Raw genomic sequence first — 24832 nt, 5'->3', positions numbered from 1 at the left:
CCCAGACGTAAACCTATAAGCTGTATAAACTTGTGTGTGTGCGCGCGCAATCATATTATTGTGCCTATAAGGTATGATGGTGACTTAGTTAATGAGTTATTTGAAACTCGCAGCATGAGAGCTCCACAGCACTCTGTCTCTCTCTCTCCCGCGGCACTGGTCCCCTCTAGTCACGCACTGATACTCAGCGCCTGTCCCTGTCCCAGTTAATCACATAATGCACTTTAGGGCTACGTCACAGCCAGGTATCTATCATCCCATCAAACCGGGAAGCATATTACGCATTCCTATGCTATCACCACTACAACAACACAGTGCTTCTGGCCCACATGGGAAACCGATCCAGCCAACTGTCACTCGGGTTTGGTGTCATTATGGTTTGGTCAGGTGCCAGCATCACATAGCACGGATGCAAAGAGGAAGAAGATATTTTAATATGACAGATTTTCACTGTGGGAAAATCACACTGTTATGATAGCTGGATAGCCACGCCAAAAAATGTCACCAGACAACAATGTTAGTGTCATGTGCAATGTATCATTAATCACATATAGATGTTTCATTGTCATTGTCATTACAGACTGAAAAGGAGGGGGGTCTTTGAGAACATAGCTTTTTCTTTGACTTAAGGTCAAATCATTTTTATTGGTCATCCTAAGAACTGAATTAGCCGTCTTTCCACAATAAGGACGATGTCCAAACAACCTCTGTTTCATTATATGCAATTCCTCTATGTCATAAGCCTGTAACGACTAATGTCACTGTTATTATCACCGCCAGTGACTGTGTTACCGCTGTTGACCACTGAATGGCGCAGGTCCCGCTGTGAGGTGTGTTGAGTGAAGTGGAACAGCAGTGTCTGTCAAACACCGCAGTCTCCTGACCTGCTGCTGGAAGCTGTCTCTGTGACTCTCTCTCTCTCTCTCTCTCTCTCTCCTCTCTCCTCTCTCTCTCTCTGCTCTCTGAGCCCGCGATTCACTGACTGCCTGAACGCCTTTAATCTACTCTTCTCCTTCATCACTCAGGTAAACCCAATACAGTCTTCTCTTTTTTCATTATGGTGTTCTTGCTTGTTTATATGGGATGTGATTGAGATATTGATAGAGATTTGACGTTGTAGGCACTTATGATTAAAAAAAAACTGCTATGCTAGAGTGAGAATGAATGTCTGTTTAGTTAGATAGACGACTCATAAACACAAATGTTAGTTGCAAGCGTATTTCAATGTAATTATCTACCAATCTGAGGCATCACTTATTCTTTATCCTCTTTGAGTAATGATACAGAGAGACATTGCATCTCTTATGAATTAGATGTATTCATGGGATGTAGCGTTGCTGGCTGACATAAATACATGTGAAATAATAGAGATCAGGGTGAGAAATAGGGGAGCAAATAGGGGAGCGCTCTGAGAGAAACCAATGTGAACGGGAGGATTATGAATGTGTGTGTGTGCTGGGATGTGTCTTTATGTGTGTGTGTGTGTGTGTGTGTGTGTGTGTGTGTGTGTGGTGTGTGTGTGTGTGTGTGTGTGTGTGTGTGTGTGTGTGTGTGTGTGTGTGTCTGCGTGAATGTGTGTGTCTGCGTGTGTTTATGTGTGGGACTGCCTGCCTAACTGTGCCCTTCCTTTCGGTCTCAGTTCTAGCCCCAGAGCACTGAGCACAGGGCAGTGTGTGAGTGGCAGCAGAAGTGGGCAGCCTCAGGTCCTCCCGACACACACAGGATCACCAGCTCGTCCCTGGCCGTCACCTAGAGTCACACACATACTTAGAGACACACCCAAACACACACATTCACACTCCCACTCAGACACACACCACATACACTCAGACTTAGTCACACAGATACTTTCAGACACATACTTTCAGACACATACACTTGCATTCACACAAACATTCAGAGCGACACTTGGAGGCACCATGGCGAAGGGAGAGAACATATCCCATACCCCAGCCGGAAAGCTCCTCAAGCCCCCAGAGCCATCCTTCACCAAGCCCCCCCACCAGGTAAGGAACACTGCTTTTATTCACTAATTTGAATCAGTTGGCTAGTTTACCCCTGGACTGTCTGACAGCTCAGTGACATTCATGTTCCTTTGGTTTGTGGGTATCTGTCTTGCTGTTCTGCCATGTCTGGATATCTGCAGTTCTTGACTTTGACTGAAATAGGTGCCGGTACTCATTTAGAGTGAGGGTACTGTTTATATTTAGGTGCAGGAACACCACAATACTTTCGAGCTAATATTCTATAAGAAGTGCAGGAACTCATGAAGTAGAAATGTTGAGCTGCCGGTACTCAGTTCCGGTGAGCTCCTGCCCAATTCAAGCACTGGATATCTGAGAGACTGAGGGCAAGGAGTTAGTTAAGTTGAAAATCAGTTGGATTGTGATTATACTACATTTTAGGACCAGAAATAGAGGACGTTTCTCTCTTTCTCTGTCACATCCAGTCTTGGATAAATGACTTTGCTGTATGCTCACCCTGAATGCCTTTAGGTACCAGTAAAACTGACTGCATGACCGCCAGAAGAAAGAATGTGGTGTGTATGTGTGTGTGTGTGTGTGTGTGTGTGTGTACTCGGGTGCGTAAATGGAATGCTTACTTACTGATACCAGCACACATGCCCAGCGGCACTTAGAGGCAAGGCAATGACAGACGATGAGCCAAACCTTTATCCTACTATACCATGAGTACATTACCCTGCAGATGTAGCCTACGTGTTACATTATACATCCAATGCATTGATACAGACAACAATAAATACTTGACTTAGTACATTGATCTCTACGTATAGATTCATACTGCCTTTTTCACTGGTGGGAATGTAATGTTGGCTGGCAGTTTTTAGAACCCATCAATGTGTTTAATGCTGTCCTATTTCAGTGAATAGGTATTGAAGAGGCGATGCAATATTTACATAGCTTTTCTGAAAGAATGGATGCAGCGTGACCTTGAGCTGTGTGTGTGTGTGTGTGTGTGTGTGTGTGTGTGTGTGTGTGTGTGTGTGTGTGTGTGTGTGTGTGTGTGTGTGTGTGTGTGTGTGTGTGTGTGTGTGTGTGTGTGTGTGTGTGTGTGTGTGTGTGGTGGGTGTGTGTGTGTGGGTGTGTGTGTGTGTGTGTGTACAGCATGGCCCTTACGGGGCCTGGGTGAATTATAGATGCTAAAGAAGCGAAACCAGAGTCTGCAACAGAGGAGACTCAAGCCCCTAATGGGTCACCTGTCACTGTGAGTCCTTTTGCTTCAATCAGGCATCCTGGTGTTCTATCACCCCACCACAGCTGACAGCTCCAGGCAGGAGAGGAGATGGACTTGTCTGGCTTCTCTATGATTATTGTGTTCAAGTGCTCTCGGAATGATCAGAAATAAGTATCTTACATGTTGTACTCCTTGGGAAAGTCTGTATGCCAACTCTGTGCATCCCTTGGCATCACAGAGGCCAGAACATCACACTCTGGTTCCAAACTACTGCTAATACACACACACCAGGAAATCTGTCAGTAATATAAAACCATAAAATAAAATAATACCATGAAATAATATCAAAATGTATGAAGAAATTCTACTGGACACCAGCTTTATTTCTTTATCCAACCAGCTTTATCTTTCACATGCATACATACAGTATGCTACACACTCAATCTGATAGGAATCATCACAGCAGTGTTAGAAGGAATGCATAAAACATATTGGCTCAGAATTCTCTACTCACTATTCCTTACTCATCCTCTGTGTGCATCACAGTCAGCTCATAGCTAAGATCCTCTTTGAAACATAAAGGCATGTCTCCAGAGTCGCTTCCATCCCACCCCACAGTAATTAACTTTATGAATTAGCCCCATTTTCCCAGGGCCACAGTTTGCTGAGGGTCTGTTCTCTCTGAGGGTCTGTGTTGTGTGCGTGGATGTGTGTGCATTTATAGGAAGCTAGATAACATGGGCCCAGACAGGGGAGGGATATCCTGTTTACGTCTGCAGTGATAAGGCCGCAGTAAAACAGACTGTAGTCACACTGGAGTCAGATTTTCTCTCTCTCTCTCTCTCTCTCTCTCTCTCTCTCTCTCTCTCTCTCTCTCTCTCTCTCCTCTCTCTCTCTCTCTGAGTGTATAGGTAAAGCTAGGCAAGCACCACTAATGAATGCTATCAGGCACTGACTATCTGGTATAAAGTTGAGAATTGTTTTGTTTTGTTTGATGACCGGTGGACTATTTAACCTTGTACAAAGAAAGAGCCTACATACTGAGATACTAAAATGATATGACCTCTCTTTTGTCTGGGTTTACCCCCTCAATGTGGAATTTGTTGTGGGGATACAAACAGTGACGTCAAGCCCAACTATATTCCTAGCTGTAGTGCAGATGAGGGTAAAAAGTAATAGATACACTTGATGACGAACCAAGACATCACTGATCTGGTACAGACAGTGTATAGACAGTATTTTTACCCAACATCAGTTAACCAGCATTCTCTCTCTCGTGACACCAAATACTCCTCTTATCTCCCCATTCGAAGATAATTGGAGTGAGGAGATGAGAGTGGAGGATATACTGAGAGTTTTGAAGGAGAGACCAATAGTTTTTTTTAAGTACGTCTTTTATTGGATAGAGGAGCAACAGTGGGAAATCTAGATAGAGAATGCTGAAATAGCAGTGAGCCATATTGGAACTCATGCTGTGGTGGTACATGGGATCCGGAGGCAGCAGCCTAGACCACAAGACCACCATAGGCCAGACCGAGACTTTCGAAGTTGATCCACATGCTACTCTTTACTTACTCTGACCCGCTTGTCTTACTGTGTTTAAATAATTACACAGCTCCCTCCTGGTAATTGTCATTCTGGAAACCATCAGTGTTTTCATGAGGAGAAGAAAGAGGAAAATAAAATGTAATCAGCCAGATAATGACAGTGTGTTTTGAAGGGCTTCGGTCTGTGGTTGGTCGGTGGCTGTTTTGGTGATTTCTTTCTTTCATAACGCCTGAAAGGCCTATAGCTGTAGGCGGTGGGCTAACCCGGACACAAACGTACTGTATGGAAACAACAAAGGTTAGTGGAGAGAGAGAGAGAGAGGAGAGGAGAGAGATGAAGAAAGATAAAAAAGAAAGTGGAGAGATGTATAAACAGAAAGAGAGAGAAGGAGAGAGGAGGTTAGACGTTTAATCATATGCTGTTGTGCTTTGGTCCATGCAGTGTGTGTTTCCATGTCTGTCACTGAACTGTTCATAATACAGTCGTAAATATTGGACTTTCCAGGAGGCTGGCAGCTTGTCTGCTCTTTCATGTGTGAGGACGGGATCCTTGGGACATCACTACCCTAAACCCTAACCTTAACCTTAACCCCTCCCCTTACCCATAACCATAACCTTAACCTTAACCCTTCCCTAATTCTAACCTTAACCATTACCTTCACCATTTCATATGTCAACTTCAATGGGACAGGGACATCCCAAGGATCTCTGATAGCACGGACCAGACTTGAACACACATGCGTGCACACACACGTTTTTAGCAAGGGGATATCCCTCTATAGCAGGGGAAGCCCTGTTCCGGCACCCTTTCTGTCTGTCTCTGTGGTATCCTGTGGATCTGTCTATAAGGGGAACAGGCTGTGCTGTGTGCCCAAGTATCTTCTGACATCACCACAGTCTAAACAGCAGGGAGTGGTGTTCTGTCTGATCCTGTATCCCTCACATCAACTGGCACCTACACCACAGGGGAACATTAAATACTGAGGGGAGAGGAGATACATTTGGGGAGAGTGATGATTGGGGGAAGAGGGAAATGTAGATGGAGAATAGGTGGTGGGGAAGTAGGCCTCATATGTGAAACCAGATTTCATCCACCATGCAAGGAAATGAGTCGTGGAGGCCTATTTTCTTTCTTCTTCTATTTGACCTTTATTTAACCTTTATTGAGATTAAAAATCTATTTTAAAAGAGAGCCCTGTATACATTACAATAAAAACAGAATAATAAAACATACACATATGTGTATTAAACAATATAAGTCAACACACAATAACAAAATAAACATATTTAATAAAAGCAGTGAACTAGGCAGATTTTCCCAAATCTGTGGAGACTGAAGGGATCCCTAGTGTTATCCATTCCTGAGAACGGGTTTGGTAACTTATGATTCTTAGTTAATGAACTTACATATGAAGGGAGTTTCTGTAACATTGCTTTGTGTGTGTGTGTGTGTGTGTGTGTGTGTGTGTGTGTGTGTGTGTGTGTGTGTGTGTGTGTGTGTGTGTGTGTGTGTGTGTGTGTGTGTGTGTGTGTGTGTGGGTGAGAGAGAGTGAGAGAGAGAGAGAGAGAGAGAGAGAGAGAGAGAGAGAGAGAGAGAGAGAGATATGAGGTCACACGTCTGTATCGACTGTCATCTGAATGGCACTGTGTGATTCATTCGCTCTGACATCACAATGGACAACAATATAGTCTGAAAATAGAATTCTGTGGTTCTGAATTATTTTGTAAATCATAATGCCAGGGTCCTGCTGTCACAGACTCATTCTTCTGCTACAACTGTATTCCTTATCCACAAGAAGATAGCTTCCGCCTAAGATTTGACACCTGCTTGTATCTTATCTGAGGCTTATATTTTGGCTACATATCCATGGCTAACAAACAGAGTTCTTGTCTTTACACGGTAAAGAAAGGCACAGCAGTCAACTGTATCTCATAGGCTTTGCAGATCATTTATTTGCCTATTTCTCAGATAATGCACTTTATGAAACCTGTAACTGACTTGTAACCCTCTCCATTGTTTTTTGTTGTTTTTCTGCCCATCCATAGACTGTGTTGGACCAGAAACTGTCTGTCTGCAGTAAGCTCTGCTTCGCCATTGGAGGAGCACCCAATCAGGTGGCCGGCAGCGCTACAGCATTTTTCCTCCAGATCTACCTGCTGGATGTCGCCCAGGTAACACGTCTGTGTGTTTGTGTCTGTTTCTTCTTTCCCCCCCCTCTCTCTCTTTCTCTCTCTCTCTCTCTCTCTCTCTCTCACTCTCACTCTCTCACTCTATCTGTGTCTTCTAACTACATCCCTCCGTTCTCTCCTCCTCAGATCAACCCGTTCCAGGCCTCCATGGTTCTGTTCATAGGGAAGTCGTGGGGCGCCGTCAGCGACCCTGTTGTCGGCTTCTTCATCACCAAGAGCAAGTGGACCAGGATAGGCAGACTCATGCCCTGGTGAGGCCATACACACATGGATTGCATAGAGTGCACACACCTGGTTTCCCAAGTTTGAAGTGTCCTATTTGAAGGGTAAAAAAACAGCAGACAGACCCTGCAGCTCCATAGGACCACAGATCTTAGTGATTGAATGGGAAATGCTACCTGTGAATGCTAGGCTTCACATTTTGACTTCACACTTCTATTGGATTATACTAAAGCTTTCTCTTGATTTGTAAATGAGAATGTGTTCTCAGTCAACTTACCTGGTAAAATAAAACAATAACAAAAAGATGACCTAAACCACAGCAGTATCCCTATAGACCTTCGTTATGAGCCCTGTCAGCTTAGACAAAAGGGTTCCAAAATAGTTTTCCGGCTGTTCCCATAGCAGAACCCTTTTTGGTTCCAGGTAAAACTCTTTTGGGTTCCATGTAGAACCCTATGTGGAAAGTGTTCTACATGGAACTCAAAAGAGTTCTACCTAGAACCAAAAGGGTTCTTCAAAGGGTTCTCCTATGGGGACAGTCAAATAAACCCTTTTAGGTTCTAGATAGCACCTTTTCTTCTAAGAGTGCAGAGTGTTTACCAAAAGCACCACATCAAACTCAACCGTAACACTAGGTGTCAGCTCTAAAGTGTGTGTGGTTGTGTCAGCTCAAAGCTGTGTAAACTCATTGCTGTGACCCGACTCACTTACCGTAGTTACTGGTTGACTACTTACTGCTGATCCTAATGTGACTGAGTGAGTGCTGTATAAGCTTTACAAGCCATAGATTACTGACAAGCTGACAGGCTGGAGAGAGACCAGATCACAGCATTACTGATTTGATTACCACTGTACGTGTGCGTGTGCGTGTGCGTGGTGTGTGTGTGTGTGTGTGTGTGTGTGTGTGTGTGTGTGTGTGTGTGTGTGTGTGTGTGTGTGTGTGTGTGTGTGTGTGTGTGTGTGTGTGTGTGTGTGTGTGTGTGTTTGTGTGTGTGTGTACTGAATGTGTGTGTGTGTTTGTTTGTTGGTGTGTGTGTGTGTTTGTTTGTTGGTGTGTGTGTGTGTGTGTGTGTGTGTGTGTGTGTGTGGTGTGTGTGTGTGTGTGTGTGTGTGTGTGTGTGTGTGTGTGTGTGTGTGTGTGTGTGTGTGTGTGTTTGTGTGTGTGTGTACTGAATGTGTGTGTGTGTTTGTTTGTTGGTGTGTGTGTGTCCTGTTTTTGTGGCAAAACACTGTTGCCCTGCCTGGTTGTGTGTGTGATAATCAGCACCTTGAGAACACTGCACCCTCTAGTTAACTCCTGAGTGAAACCAGTGGCGTAAAGTACTTCAGTAAAAATACTTTAAAGTACTACTTAAGTAGTTTTTTGGGGGTATCTGTACTTTACTATTTATATTTTTGACAACTTTTACTTCTACATTCCTAAAGAAAAGAATGTACTTTTTACTCCATACATTTTCCTTGACACCTAAAAGTACTCGTTACATTTTGAATGATTAGCAGGACAGGAAAATGGTCCAATTCACACACTTATCAAGAGAACATCCTTGGTCATCCCTACTGCCTCTTATCTGACAGACTCACTAAACACAAATGCTTAGTTTGTAAATGATGTCTGAGTGTTGGAGTGTGCCCCTGGCTATCCATAAATTTAAAAATCAAGAAGATCGTGCTGTCTGGTTTGCTTAACATAAGGAACTTGAAATTATTTATACATAAGTATATTTTAGGAATTACATTTACTTTTGATACATAAGTATATTTAAAACCAAATATTTTTAGACTTTTACTCAAGTAGTATTTTACTGGGTGACTTTTACTTGAGTCATTTTCTATCAAGGTCTTCACTTTTACTTTTCACTTTTACTCAAGTATGACAGTTGGGTACTTTTTCCACCACTGAGTGAAACCCTCTCTAACTCTCAGATAGGAAGTCCCCTGACCCTGGGCTGTGACATCATCAGACGGACAGGAAGTGATCAGAATCTGTTTGTCTTGAGGGGTTTATGGCTGTTTCTGGTTGGTACTCCTGGGTGCTACTGTGTTTGTTATGATAGACTCAGCCCTGCCATGCCAGCAGAGATAAAACTGGGATATTTCTCTCACAATCTCTGAGAGTGTGATGGTGCTGAAATGCCCTCCTTGCTTCAGTCTCAATCACTGTGTGTCTGCCTGTGTACGTGTTTTGCCATACTTCCACTGGCTAACACTCCCATTGGATTCTTCCGATACCTATCCTGCGGGCCATCTTACAGAACAATCTAACATTGTAACAGTTTATTCTAACATTCTAAATGTTCCATTCAGTCACTGTGCCTTTTCAACCCTCCCATGACCAGCCTTAACAGCAGCAGGCCCAACCCCAGAGCTAGGCAGCCCTGTCAGCCCTGTCACTCTCTTTGTGTGGCTAAACAATCACTAAGGACAGGCCTCTGTGTCACAGGGAGAGCTGGACTGTACCAGAACTCACCACTCTCTACCTCTTTCTCCCTCTTTCTCTCTTTTTCTCTCTGTCCCCTTTCTACCTCTTTCTCTCTTTTTCTATCTGTTCTTAGTTCAACTGAATGCCAGGGCAGGACAGGTCAGGGTTTAAGGGAGCTAGAGCAGAGGGGACGGGGTTTAGTAATATGCAGATTAAAATGGGGTCAAGTACCTCTGGGTCCTATCAGGTCAAAGGTTACAGGTCAGGACCATTGTGGAAATATTTTGGAGTCGTCACCAAAACAATATGACTGTGGCTATTTGGGAGTGGTGCATAGAGGATAGGGTTGAGCTAGCAAAAGCTTGCTTAGTTGTGTTAAAGTGCAGTCCAGTGCAGTCCACAATGTGATTTTCCTGTGTTTTATATACAGTATATTTCCACACTATGAGGTTGGAATAATATTGAGTTGTTTGAAAAGACAGCCTGAAATTCCAGCCTGTTTTGAGAACACCAGGCGGTAAATTAGTTAATAGGCCAATAAGAAAGAGATTGGTCGGTCTGCCAATAACAGCAATTTTTCAGTTTTCCCCTCCCAACTCAGACCACTCCCAGACCGTACTAGCAAAATTTGTGCTTGAGAAATTGCTCTTTGCTAAGAAGCAATTTTTGTTTCTTTTTGACCGTTTTAATTGAAAACAATCACACTAAGGTACTTAAATGTTACCCAGAAATGATTTGATATTGATATAAAAATGGCAGCATTGGACCTTTAACTATGTACTTAGTTGACCCTGCAGCTGCAGAGCATTTACTGAGCTTGAGTCTTTATGATAAGGATGTGAATTCTATGATGTATAGACGTTAGCAGATCAACCTAACATACAGTGCCTAGTGAAAGTCTACGTACCACTTGCAAAGTCTTCACAGTTTTGCCGCCTTGAAATTTGGTTGGGAATCATTCATGGAAAGCAATATTCAAACCTTATCTCTGATTCTCAAGCAGATTTAAGTCAGGACTGAGACTGAACCATTCAGGAACACTAAACACCTACATTTACTTGAAAAAGGTTAGAATATTGCTGTCCATCAATGAGTCCCAAACAAATTTACTGAGCTTTAGCAATTGATAAATGTTACCCATAGAGTTGTACAAAGTTGGTAAAATTGTATTTGAAATGATTCACAGCTGTAACAACTGCCAAAGGTGCTTCCACCAAGTATTACCTCTGGGGTGTGAAGACATACACATTCAACACATCTTCTATACTTTTTCTTTAACTTTGAAAATGTGGAGTAAGGTTGTGTAGATCTGTAGGAAAAAAGATATATTTATTGTTGCTTTAGCAGACAAGCCTATTCTTGTATAATTCAGTGGTTATAGATAGAGATAGTCATTGTGGACTAGTGGAAAGTACATTCACTTGTCCACAACCTCCCGTCTTTCTCTCTCTCCACAGTGAAACATACAGCTGTGTCCTCAGCCCACAATGATATATACCAGTTGGATGAATTATACATGAACAACACAGCTCCCCACATCCTCAAAACTGTACAATGCAGCAGAATTTTTCTGCCCTGAGATGCCTGTGTGTGGTGTGTGTGTGTGTGTGTGTGTTTATGTGTCTGAATTAAGCTCATGGTAATGTGGGTTAACATTCCTGTGGCATAGCGCATCTTCCTGTCTTCCCGCTGCCCCTCCACACTAACCCAGGACAGATTACTTCAGATTCACAAACACACCATCCATCTCTCCCAAAACACCCATGTACACCATCAGTCTATCACTTGCCTAACAGGTTCACATAATAGTCTAAACAGGCGAGCTGAGATAAACTGGCAGGCCTTTATCTATTGCACAAACACAAAATGAGGCCAGAGTTTCACAATAAAAAACATACAAAATTCGACTCCAACGCTTGCTCAAACAATGATCATTAAGATATACTATAAGAAACAATAACCCTCTTTTCTCTGTAGGATGGTGGGCTGTACTCCGTTTGTGGTGGTCTCCTACTTCTACCTGTGGTTCGTTCCTCCCTTCACCAACGGACGATTCGTCTGGTATCTGGGTTTCTACTGTCTCTACCAGACACTCATCACTGTAAGTACCTGCCAGATACGTACTACTACTAGTACTACATAAACGTTGGCCCACAATGAAACATTTACACATCCTCCTCAGATAGCAGATATCCAACACTATTCAACACTGACTTTGATTACTCATAAGGTGTTCGTAAATTCCCTCTGGAGTGCCAGAGTGTAAATTCAGTTCGTAAATTCAGAGCGTTTAATTACGTTTTTTTGCCGACGTTTACTGACACTGGTCATATTCAACAGGTGTTGAGCGTTCGTAAATTCATCAGTTATTCTGCGCTCTGGCACACTCAGACAACAGTGCTCTGAAATCGAAGTAGATAGCCAGAGTGATTTACTGAACGCACTCATAGTACACAACTAGCATTGTTCCTGGATAGAGCTTTTTATCTGTTAAAAAATATACCGATTAGCAGAGATGACTTGTAGAACCCAACACAGTGCTACAGTGAGCAGAGCCAACCAGATATCAAAACCAAACGTCTTATGTAGATAGTTCACCTCTCTAACACTGACTTTGCTGATAACTACTTTACTGAGAAAAAAATGACTTACTACAACTGTGATAAGTGGTTGTCTCACCTAGGTATCTTAAGATGAATGCACTAACTGTAAGTCGCTTTGGATAAGAGCGTCTGCTAAATGACTAAAATGTAAATGTCAAATTAACCTGTTTATTTAGGTTTCTTTAGTAATTAAGGTACAGCTTCAAACCCTTCACCCCCCTCTCTCGATCTTTCTTTCTTTCTTTCTTTCTTTCTTTCTTTCTTTCTTTCTTTCTTTCTTTCTTTCTTTCTTTCTTTCTTTCTTTCTTTCTTTCTTTCTTTCTTTCTTTCTCTCTCTCTCTCTCTCTCTCTCTCTCTCTCTCTCACTCTTTTTGCTCTCTCTGCTCTCTCACCTGCTCTCTCAATTAAATTCAATTCAAGGGGCTTTATTGGCATGGGAAACATGTGTTAACATTGCCAAAGCTCTCTCTCTCTCATCTGCTCTCTCTCTCCTGCTCTCTCTCTGTCTTCTCTCTCACCTCTTCTCTCTTCTCTCTATCTCTCTCTCTCTCTGCTCTCTCTCTCTCTGCTCTCTCAGCTCTCTCTCTCTTTCTCTCTTTCATTCTCTCTCTCTCACTCGCTCTCTCCTCTGCTCTTTCTCTAACCTCTCTAACATATGGTACAGAGCATGTTGTCCACTGCCCACATTGTGGTGGCCTATAATGACATGTCTTTCTAACTACTTGATAAGTATAGGTTTAGCCCTGCCAGAGACCACTGGGTGGGTAAATGCTGGTTACCACTTTTAACTTCCCTTCATTGTCATTGTCTGTGAGAGACAGGATGGACAGCTGCTATCACTTTAAGGCCATACAGTAGTTGATCTAAATAAACAACAGCCAGTGTAATCATTCAATGAGATTTGATGACTACTAAGGCTGATAAGTTATTTTTTGTGAAGCAAAGCTGTGGTCAAATTGTTTTTTTTACATGCTTGGCCTTCCCTGCATCCCTCCTTCACTCCATCCCGCCCCGGCCAAAGAGAAGGGGAAGGGCTGGGACAGTCTTTTATGGCCGCGTTTATTTCTGATGTCTCTTTGGACACTGTCAGTCGCTTGGTTAGTCGCTTGTTTGCTCGCTCGGTCAGTCTGCCACAATGTTGACTGAGCTGTTGTGTGAATGACAAAGTGAAGAAAGGCTGGGTTTGATGGTCAAGTGGATGGTTGCTGACTGATATACTGGCCAGCTTGAGAGCTGAGATTTATCGATATAGAAACTGAAAATTGGTCAAATTGGTAAAACAACAACAAAAGGTGCAATTGACATGGCCTTTGACCCTCTGATCCACTTCTTACAGTGTTTCCTATATCGAACCACATCTAATCATGTCCTCTGTGTCTGCTGTGTTTCCTTCCCAGTGTTTCCATGTGCCTTACTCTGCCCTCACCATGTTCCTCAGTACGGACCAGAAGGAGAGAGACTCAGCCACAGCCTACCGTAGGTCACTATTACACAGACCTTAGGTTGTTTGATCAAATAATACCACTCGCCTGTCATTCTGTTTTGATAGTACTTAATACTATAATAAATGTGTTATACTGCAGGTATGACCCTGGAGGTGCTGGGTACTCTAGTTGGCGCTGCCATCCAGGGTCAGATCGTGGCGAGCGCACACACCCTGAAAAACTGCCCCCAGCACAACATGTCTGTCAGTCACCTAGGCAACGGCAGTGGGGCCGAGATCGTCAAGAGAATCGTTCACTCCCAGGACTTCCTGTCACATGCTGTAAGTGTCACCACGATAACAACCAACCAGACCTGAGGTGTTACCATGGTGATCCTATATTGAAAATAAATGTAACTGACTGTAGTGTCCTGAACTAACTCAGGGCTGTAGTATCCGGAACTAACTCAGGGCTGTAGTGTCCTGAACTAACTCGGGCTGTAGTGTCCTGAACTAACTCAGGGCTGTAGTGTCCTGAACTAACTCAGGGCTGTAGTGTCCTGAACTAACTCAGGGCTGTAGTGTCCTGAACTAACTCGGGGCTGTAGTGTCCTGAACTAACTCAGGGCTGTACTTTCACACTCATCTTTTCCTTTTACTTAACTTCTTTCTTTCCTTTTTTGAAGCCTCAGAGTTGAAAAGAAACAACAGGAAACAAGTTGAAGGTCAACAAGCATGAAAATTGTAAATTGTTGAAACTAAAAGGAATAAGATGAATGAATGTGAAGTTTGTGTTTGCAGACTGTCTAGCGGTGAGATCTCGTCTTACCAAATGAACCAGCTTCATATATTATTTATCATTCCGGGTTTTTAGTAAGAGACCACGGGTTAAATCTGAGCCTCTTCCCCAGCCCCCTCCCCACCTCTCCCCTGGCACTGACCCCAGCCCCCTCCCCTCCTCTCCCCTGACATCAGCCATTAATCCCCCTCCCTGAAATAAGAAACCCCTCCCCACACTGAGGGGGTGACCACAGTCTGTGTGTGATTAAGGCTATTTTCATCATTTTTAAAAACATATGAATGAACCCCAGACCCCAAACTCGACATGCAGGAACCAACAATATTGAACATCTATTTCCGGCCTAAAACCAGCCAAACCTAGACCGGAATATACATATTTTAATTTATCTGGTTGTTCATTTCCTAGAAGTAGACAAACAGTCAATGAAAACATGAGTGAGACAACCTTGCGAATCTTGTGAACGCAGAGTGGTTTCTGGGTAGATAAAACACGGCGAGCGGGCTCCTGCCCAAACTGTTCCGTGTCGGGTTCGGACACGCCGCAGCTATTTAAGGGCTCGAGTGGTACCATTCCAAAGGATTCTGAGTAAACCCCGATGGCGGGGCCTTTTCACCACGCATGGCCTTCTGTAGCCACGATGAGTACACACACACACACACACACACACACACACACACACACACACACACACACACACACACACACACACACAAGCAGACAGACAGACAGACAGACAGACAGACAGACAGACAGACAGACAGACAGACAGACAGACAGACAGACAGACAGACAGACAGACAGACAGACAGACAGACAGACAGACAGACAGACAGACAGACAGACAGACAGACAGACAGACAGACAGACAGACAGACAGACAGACAGACAGAGCACTTTCACCACTGGATTCCTCCAGTCCCTCAGAAATGGAAAAATGTTTGATGTGAATAAGTAATAATACTAACATAGCAAACTAGCCCTTAATTGTTTACAGTAGGGCAGTGCAGTTCCTGTTGGGTTGAGAACATCTTCAAGGCTCTATAGTATTTTGGTAGGCTGTATTTTAGGATCAGAATTCAATTGAGATCCTTTCCTGTTGTTCCTTGTACCTAATCTGTACAGTGAATTGTGAGTGATCTGGTACCTGCTAGAGCGATATTGTAATGGGTGCGTGCTGGTGGCAGGGAAGTCAGGTGCAGGAGAACGAACTTGGTATAAACAGTCGTTTAATAAGTGCTCACAAAACTCAGAAAAACAAAATATACCAAATAATAAAAGTGGGTACAAAACCCGTTGCGCACCAGAACATAACTTGCACATCACATACAAACAATCACATGAGGGGAAACAGAGGGTTAAATACACAACATGTAATTGATGGGATTGGAACCAGGTGTGATGTAAGACAAGACAAAACCAATGGAAAATAAAAAATGAATCAGCGATGGCTAGAAGGTCGGTGACGTCGACCGCCGAACACCGCCCGAACAAGGAGAGGGACGGACTTCGGCGGAAGTCGTGACAGATATAAGGAGTTCTACCCTAAAATCACAGGTCAATAAACACATTGGTATGTGTTAATGCAACTTTCAGATAAGGGTTGCAGTGAAGTAATTGGATGGAGATACATGATGGAGATTGAGGAAGGCTCAGTTCAGATGTCCTCCTTGTGTAACCAAAGAAAGAAAGCGGTGTAGTGGACCCCAGGAAGAGTAGTTTAAAATAATACCTAATGGACATCTAAATGTAACAAATAAAGGTTACATTTACACTGTTGTTTTCTTGCCTTTGCAGAATGAGGTGTACATGGTATATTGTTGCTCTGTCCTCCTTGCAGAATGAGGTGTACATGGTATATTGTTGCTCTCTGTCCTCCTTGCAGAATGAGGTGTACATGGTATATTGTTGCTCTGTCCTCCTTGCAGAATGAGGTGTACATGGTATATTGTTGCTCTCTGTCCTCCTTGCAGAATGAGGTGTACATGGTATATTGTTGCTCTCTGTCCTCCTTGCAGAATGAGGTGTACATGGTATATTGTTGCTCTCTGTCCTCCTTGCAGAATGAGGTGTACATGGTATATTGTTGCTCTCTGTCCTCCTTGCAGAATGAGGTGTACATGGTATATTGTTGCTCTCTGTCCTCCTTGCAGAATGAGGTGTACATGGTATATTGTTGCTCTCTGTCCTTGCAGAATGAGGTGTACATGGTATATTGTTGCTCTGTCCTCCTTGCAGAATGAGGTGTACATGGTATATTGTTGCTCTCTGTCCTTGCAGAATGAGGTGTACAGTAACAGTATATGATTGTTTATTCTCTCTACTTGCAGAAGGAGATGTATATGATCGCTGCTGGTGTGATTGGAGGAGTGTTTCTCATCTGCACTGTGGTCATGTTCCTAGGAGTCAAAGAGAGAGATGGTGAGTGTGTGCGTGTGTGTGTGTGTGCTCGCATATGTGCTTGTGTGTGTGTGTTTGTGCACACTCTTTCCCAGCAAGTGAGTGTGCTCCTCTCTCTTTCCCTTCACACATTTCACTCAAACGCCATTTGCAATTTACTAGTAAGCACAGCAGCACTCCGTTGAATTGTTTTGAGCCTTATTCTGACTGGATTATTTCTGGCCTCCATTTAGCTAGCTTCAGCCTCATGCAATGATTATCCAACTCAGGAAAACAAGGAGGATTAAGTGTTAAGTATAAAAGGACATATCTTGTGTGTTTATACTGCACATGGAGGCTGTCAATGAACTGCTGACCTCTGTACCAGCGAACCTGTCAGTTCTGGTTCTCTGTACTTATACCCACACACAGAGCATAGCAATACTGCAATGCAGCGGCATCTACAGGGTTACCAGATTGGTGGGGAAGTCTCCCATACGTGTCTCGCTCATGCTTTCTTCTCTCATTGCAGAATGCTTGGTGCATTGCAGGCTAGATTGAGCTATTTTTTTAGAGTGGGATAAAAGACGGAAACCAAAGAAACTGTCTCTTTTGACACTTTCAGGTCTTGTTCCTTTTCTTCCTCGTACAGATCCGTACATTTTGAAGACGGAGAAGCAGATCCCGTTCCACAAGGGCTTCATCCTGGTGATGCGACATGGTCCCTACCTCACTTTGACTGCTGCATTCCTCTTCATCTCCGTTGCCATTCAGGTGGGAACATTGATAGACCCCTTCTCAGACATGACACCCACAGTGGGATGGTAATGGGTGTTGTGTTATGATTGGACCCAGAATGGCTCCAGATACAGCCTGCCTGCCATTGAATGTTGATTTGATCAAGAAAAATGGAGCACTCAGTGTGTTTGAGGAAATATGCTTGACAGCATCTCTCTCTCAGCTCCAAATCCATCCGATGATGATAGACAGACAGACAGACGGCACATTGTCATATTACAATTATGTAATATCTAGTTATTGTTATCATTATGAGAATTCTCAGTGGTAAACTTATTGTATGGCTGTGATCATATGGTTGGTTGGCATTGGAACTATATAGTACAGCTTTGATAGATTCCACCTCAAACATCTCAACTGCCGTATCTCACAAATCTTCCCTTAAATAACTTACTGTCAGCTCATCAGAATAGAAGGATTATATATCATTCAAGAGCAGGGATGAAACTTTGCGTTAGTCAGCAGCTTCTCCAGTGATTTGACACCGTGAGCAGAGAGGATAGGACAGTGCTGAATATTCGGAATCTTTCTGAAGAACGAATGTGTGTGATATCTGATTTCCAGTTGGTGCAAAGCAACTTTGTCCTGTTCTGTACGCATGCAGTGGACCTGAGAGACCACTTCCAGAACATTGTGCTGACCATCCTGGTGAGTTCTGGTTTCAGACCTAGATCAATGTAACTTACACTTTCACACAAATGTCCTATTGACATCAGTGCATGGTTTTATATGACATTAGAGTATACTTAAAAACAATAGTATAGCATGCTCTTAAAAATGATACTCCTCTTCCCAGGTATCTGCAGTAGTGAGCATCCCTTTGTGGCAGTGGTTTTTGGAGCGGTTCGGCAAGAAGAAGGCAGCCTTCTGTGGAATCACGGTAAGTGTCTGGGACGGGTGCTGGTGATACTCCACTGATGATAAAAATGTGCCACCTTGTGGACAAACATATTATTACTTCTGGAGATGCACTGTCTGATCAAAAATCTCCGGAGGGTTTTATAATACGGTATTACAAACAGGGTTGGAGAGTAACTGATTACCAAAAAACTAGCCTTAGTCAGTGAAACTAGCAGCAAAATTATTTTCATCAGATTACAGATTATTTTGAAAAATTAATGATTACTCTTTGGATTACTTTTAAAACCAGAAAGGACTTTTGCGAAAAAAATACATTGACATCTTTCTGTTTTCTCAATGATATTCAATTCAGCATTGAAAAGAGGCGCAAGTTTAAGTTTGTTCCAACTGATTGAGTCTGACCTCAAGTCAGAGACGACTTTGACGACACACACCAAATACGTTTGATGGATCCTTTTTGTCTTCTTCTATTGCCTCTTAAAGGGAATGTAATCAGATTGTGTTACTTAACTGATTACAATTTTGGACAGGTAACTAGTAACTGTAATGGATTACATTTAGAAAGTAACCTACCAGGGGCGAAAATCTGATATCCACTTTGGAGGGGACAATTACATGAAATTTTCTCAAGAGCAATTCCTGAGGGGGACACCAAAAGTAGTGCTGTAACACATAGCCTACATTGTAATATGGTAAATGTATATTGAGGAACCAAAGAAATAAGGTGTTTGCCGTACTCCTAACTACCGGTACCCACAACTAATCACAACAGCAATACCATTGCCTTTAACAAATCTTAGTTCAGTCACCAGTTTAAGTTGAGAGTGGGGGTATCCATGGCATTTTCCAATTATGTTCCTATTTTACAAGTCAAAAAAATTGAGAACCTTTCATAATGTTGCCAAACAAAGACTCAACAAACTTACCTGAGACTCCCTGTCTCTGCCAGTCTGTCCCTGCATATCTGTCCCCAACTCTGCTGTCTGTGTGCCATCTGTTGCCTGCTCTGCCTAATGACATCATTGTGAAACATTTCCATTAGAATTTCATTTCTTTCTTATGAACATTTTATCAACTAGTCTTTGAGATATTAGGCTACTAGGGTTCTTACTATGCGTTTTGGTGTATTGAAAAATACTCTGATGTCCGTCTTTTATTTTTCTGCTATTTTTCTACCTGGCTGGCTGGCTGGCTACACACACAGTGTGTAGGTTATTTACAGTAGGAGATGGGCTTCTATCATCTTCAATCATTCTATTTGGGCTTCGATCTAAAAGGTAGCTAGCAAATGTGAAACGGATTAAAATGACAAGAGTTGACAGCTGTATTAGTTCACCATTTACACAACATATGCTGCAACCTTTTGTAATTTTAATAGTTTGTTTCATATTGGCTGGCTTCCAACAATAGCTGAATTTGCAAAGCTAGCGTGCACCAATTCCGTTTCAGTGGTGTTTGCTATAATCTTTGCTACCCGGGTTAAATAAAGGTGAAATAAAATAAATAAATAAAAGTTCCCTTGCGACAATTTAACTTTTGCAACGAGACCATTAAATATATTTAAGACAATGGTAGAAGAGAGTGTAGTTCAGTTTGGACTTCAGATTATCGCTAACCTTATCACAGGGACTTTGAAGCACTAACTTACATCATCTGCATGCTGATTCCATCTTTGACGACGCCACATAAATGGAATAGGTACTAGCTAGCTTAATAGTTAATATTTGCGCGCTAGCTCTGCATATTCAGCTAGTGTGTGTGTGCGCGATTGACTGGATGACCCTCACGGCAGTTACGTGCAAACTAAGGAACTAGCAGTGGATCAAACCATTGTGAGGCAAAGGGCGGGGGGGTCGCAATCTTTTGAAACTTAAAAACGTGCTATTAAGTGTCTATAATCAGCACAATTGCTTTCATTGCGTATTATTAATATTATTTAAATTACATAGTTATGTTTCAGTGATATATTGGGGGGGACAAATCATATTTTTCCCAGGATGGGGGGGTCGTGTCCCCCCCGTCCCCCCCGGGATTTCCACCCCTGTAACCTACCCAACCCTGATAACAAATGTATGTGCAACTAACTCATGCTGTGTGTATACAGTATGTACAGTATGTGTGTTCATTCCTCTTACTCTCTCTCTCTTTCTGTCCAGTGGATCATGCCGTTCACAGTGATGCTGGTGTTCATTCCTAACCTGGTCGTAGCCTACGTAGTGGCTGTCTCTTCTGGACTCAGTGTGGCTGCATCACTCCTCCTACCATGGTGAGCCAAATTGAATTGTGCTGGCACAAAGGTCCTCTGTGGATGTGGTGTAGTTGTAGTACCACTAGCACTAGCCACTGGTTGTAGCTACAGTAGCAATAGTAAACATATTATTGGGGTGGTAAAACAGCCACAGTCCTTGTAGAATTACTATTCTATTGCTGTAATAGCAGCAGTCTCCACTTCTCTCTGTCCATTCAGTGGTTAGAGCGTTGGGCCAGTAACCGAAAGGTTGCTGGATCGAATCCCTGTGCTGACAAGGTAAAAATCTGTCACTCTGCCCCTGAACAAGGCAGTTAACCCACTGTTCCCCGGTAGGCCGTCATTGTAAATAAGAATTTGTTCTTAACTGACTTGCCTAGTTAAAGAAAAAATACAAAAATGTAATTCACCCCCTGGCATGATACAGTCATGCCTGGCTATGATGTCATGTTGATGAATGAGATGTGTCTATAAACCTCAGGGGGGGTTACAGTCTCCACTTTCATTCTGTTATTACTGTTGTTTATAGCACATTGCCTTCCCATCTCCTTTTCTCCCTCTTCACCCTCCTATCTACCTCTCTCCTCCCTCCTTTCTCTATCACTCTGTCCCTGCCTCCTCCGTACTTCTCTTCCCTCTCTAAATGACAGGGTTTATCGCGTGGGGTCTTCATGCTTTGTATGTACACTATATATACCAAAGTATGTGGACACCTCTTCAAATGAGTGGATTTGGCTATTTCAGCCACACCCATTGCTGACAGGTGTATAAAATCGAGCACACAGCCATGCAATCTCCATAGACAAACATTGGCAGTAGAATGGCCTTACTGAAGAGCTCAGTAACTTTCAACGTGGCACCGTCATAGGATGCCACCTTACTAACAAGTCAGTTCGTCAAATTTACGCCCTGCTAGAGCTGCCCCGGTCAACTGTAAGTGCTGTTATTGTGAAGTGGAAACGTCTAGGAGCAACAACGGCTCAGCTGCGAAGTGGTAGACCCCATAAGCTCACAGAACGGGACCGCCAAGTGCTGAAGTCGTCTGTCCTCAAAAATCGTCTGTCCTCAGTTGCAACACTCACTACCGAGTTCCAAACTGCCTCTGGAAGCAACTTCAGCACAATAATTGTTTCTCGGGATCTTCAAGAAATGGGTTTTCATGGCTGAACAGCCGCACACAAGCCTAAGATCACCATGTGCAATGCCTAGCGTCTGCTGGAGTGGTGTAAAGTTCTCCGCCATTGAACTCTGGAGCAGTGGACACTCGTTCTCTGGAATGATGAATCACGCTTCACCATCTGGCATTCGGACGAATCTGGGTTTGGTGGATGCCTGGAGAACGCTACCTGCCCCAATGCATAGTGTCAAATGTAAAGTTTGGTGGAGGAGGAATAATGGTCTGGGGCTGTTTTCTTGGTTCGGGCTAGGCCCCTTAGTTGCAGTGAAAGTAAATCTTAATGTTACAGCATACAATGACAATCTAGACAATTCTGTGCTTCCAACTTTGTGGCAACAGTTTGGGGAAGGCCCTTTCCTGTTTCAGCATGACAATGCTACTGTGCACAAAGCAAGGTCCATACAGAAATGGTTTGTCAAGGTCTGTATGGAAGAACTTGATTGGCCTGCAAAGGGCCCTGACCTAAACCCCATCGAACACTTTTGGGTTGAATTGGAACGCCGACTGCGAGCCAGGCCTAATCGCCCAACATCAGTGCCCGACTTCGCTAATGCTCTCATGGCTGAATGGAAGTATGTCCCCGCAGCAATGTTCCATCATCTAGTGGAAAGCCTTCCCAGAAGAGTGGAAGCTGTTATAGCAGTAAATGGGGGACCAACTCCACATTAATGCCCATGATTTTTGAATGAGATGTTGAACGAGCAGGTCTCCACATACTTTTGGTCATGTAGTGTATGTCTGTCTGTTTTTTTTTCTGGCTCCCGAGTCGCGCAGATTTCTAAGGCACTGCATCTCAGTGCTAGAGGTGTCACTACAGACCCTGGTTTGATTCCAGGCTGTATCACAACCGGCCGTGATTGAGAGTCCCATAGGGCGGCACACAATTGTCCCAGCATCGTCCGGGTCAAGCTGTCATTGTAAATAAGAATTTGTTGTTAACTGACTTGCCTAGTTAAATAAAGGTTAAATAAAAAATAGAAATAAAATGATCTGGTGATTCCCCATCTGTGGTCGGAGCAGTTCGGCTACAGTTAGCTTCATCTTGTAATCATGTCATCACGTAGTAGCAGTCATTTCACCAGACCATTTCAACTCTGCTCTATGAGCACCATTGTAGCCATTTCATCCTCTAGCGCTATAAGTAGACTGCTCCTCCTCAGACAGATGGAGTCATCGAGACCGGTTGTATAACATGAGGATGAGGTAGGCCTATAAGCTGTTGATTGGAGATGTTTTCATGTAGTATTGTGTGTGTGTTGTGTTTCAGGTCGATGCTGCCAGATGTGGTGGATGACTTCCGTCTGGCAAACCCCTACTGTAAAGGCTATGAGGCCATCTTCTACTCCTTCTACGTGTTCTTCACCAAGTTTGCTGCTGGGATCTCTCTCGGAGTGTCCACCCTCTGCCTCGAGTGAGTCAGACAGACAGACAACATAAACACTAACACAAGAGTATTAAAGACATTCATTACTGAAAATGGGATTTCCTTGGGAGTATCCATGCCTTACCTCGAGTGAGTCAAACACACAAACACTGATCCACATCAGGAGAAACATAAACAAGTTAACAACACTTCCGGCATCTCTCTTGGAGTGAGTCAGACGCCACGAACACCAAGTCAGTTAAATAACACAGGAGTGAGATGTATAGAGAGAAACACATAAACACAAGCCTGATGTATGCATTAATAGGCCATTGTAGTCTATTGTATTTATGAAACTGGTGAGTGTGTAACTGTCGGTATGATACAGGTGTGCATCTTTACAGGTACAGGCTAAGACACTGTATGTATCTCTACAAGTTTGCTGTGTATAATACGTGTGTGTGACTGGTATCTTCAGGTTTGCGGGTTATGACACGGGGGCATGCAGGCAGCCTGATCAAGTAGCCTACACTCTGAAACTGCTCATAGGCGCCGCCCCGGTGGCCTTCATTGTAACAGGCCTGTTGATACTGCTGCTCTACCCCATCAGTGAGGACGTCCGGCTCAGGAACAAACTCTGTCTGGAGGAGCTACGGTGAGGGACCCACACGTCTCTGTTGTCAGAAGTTGCTAGAACGTCACAGTGCTCTTGTAAAGTAATGTATATGACAATAAGGGGATACATGCTTAAGACATGTCTGACAATGCATTATAAGTGTATCATAATGCTTTATTATATGCATGCTTAAGTAAAGTGTTGCCAAACTGAGTATTTGGATCACAAATATTCAGTGCAATAAGTGTACAGTACACCATCGTCTCTCACCACTGTCATTCCTTTAGGTTGAGTAAAATTACGGTGGCCTGAAATGGCACAAATACCAACATACCAAAATACCAACATACAATCTAAAAGTTTCTATTGTCTTTCTTCTACAGGAAACAAAGTGGCATCAGCTCCAGAACGCTGGAGGATCTGAGCAATCCATGACCTGGGATGGAATGGACAGGAGAGGTATCACATGCGGCGGATTCCAGTTCCCCAACTGGAATATGACTTCTATTAGTGTATATTACACTGAGAAATAATCACATGATAGTTATGTTTTCATGTAAACATTTTAAGTTTGTTTCTGTATTTTCACATGAACCTGTAAAGTATAGCCATCTTGAATATACCTACAAGATAACCTTATTTATATAAATGAATGTATATCACTATTTGCTGTGTTTAGCGGGCATTGCTGGTATTTATGAATGGTATCTGAGTATTATAATGGTTTGGGCTTAATAAATACTGTTGACTTTGGTTAGTAGATGGACTGAACCATGACTTCTTAACTTCAAATATAGTAGAGGAAGGTTCCATGTAAGTTCCATTTTGGGCTCTCGAATGGCGCAGCAGTCTAAGGCACTGCATCTCAGTGCTAGAGTTGTCACTACAGACACCCTGGTCCAGGCTGCATCACAACCGGCTGTGATTGGTCCCATTGGGCAGTGCACAATTGGCCCAGCATCGTCCGGGTTTTGCCAGTGTAGGCCATCATT

General features: G+C 43.2%; 1 protein-coding gene across 1 annotated transcript; it reads left to right on the top strand.

Moving 5' to 3' along the window:
• Positions 1-916: 916 nt before the first annotated feature.
• LOC106608045 (sphingosine-1-phosphate transporter MFSD2B) lies at positions 917-24600 on the top strand. Its single transcript, XM_014205712.3, has 15 exons — positions 917-1025; positions 1640-2006; positions 6789-6914; positions 7059-7183; positions 11551-11674; positions 13574-13652; positions 13760-13941; positions 16729-16819; positions 17430-17551; positions 18140-18223; positions 18372-18455; positions 20593-20702; positions 23129-23272; positions 23703-23879; positions 24224-24600. The coding sequence occupies exons 2-15, from the start codon at positions 1920-1922 to the stop codon at positions 24273-24275; spliced, it is 1587 nt and encodes a 528-aa protein (XP_014061187.1). The 5' UTR covers positions 917-1025; positions 1640-1919; the 3' UTR covers positions 24276-24600.
• Positions 24601-24832: the final 232 nt, after the last annotated feature.

The sequence above is a fragment of the Salmo salar genome, chromosome 06 (assembly GCF_965601325.2).
Source record: "Salmo salar chromosome 06, fSalSal1, whole genome shotgun sequence".
Lineage (NCBI taxonomy): Eukaryota > Metazoa > Chordata > Actinopteri > Salmoniformes > Salmonidae > Salmo > Salmo salar.
This window is presented reverse-complemented; position numbering and strand designations above follow the sequence as displayed.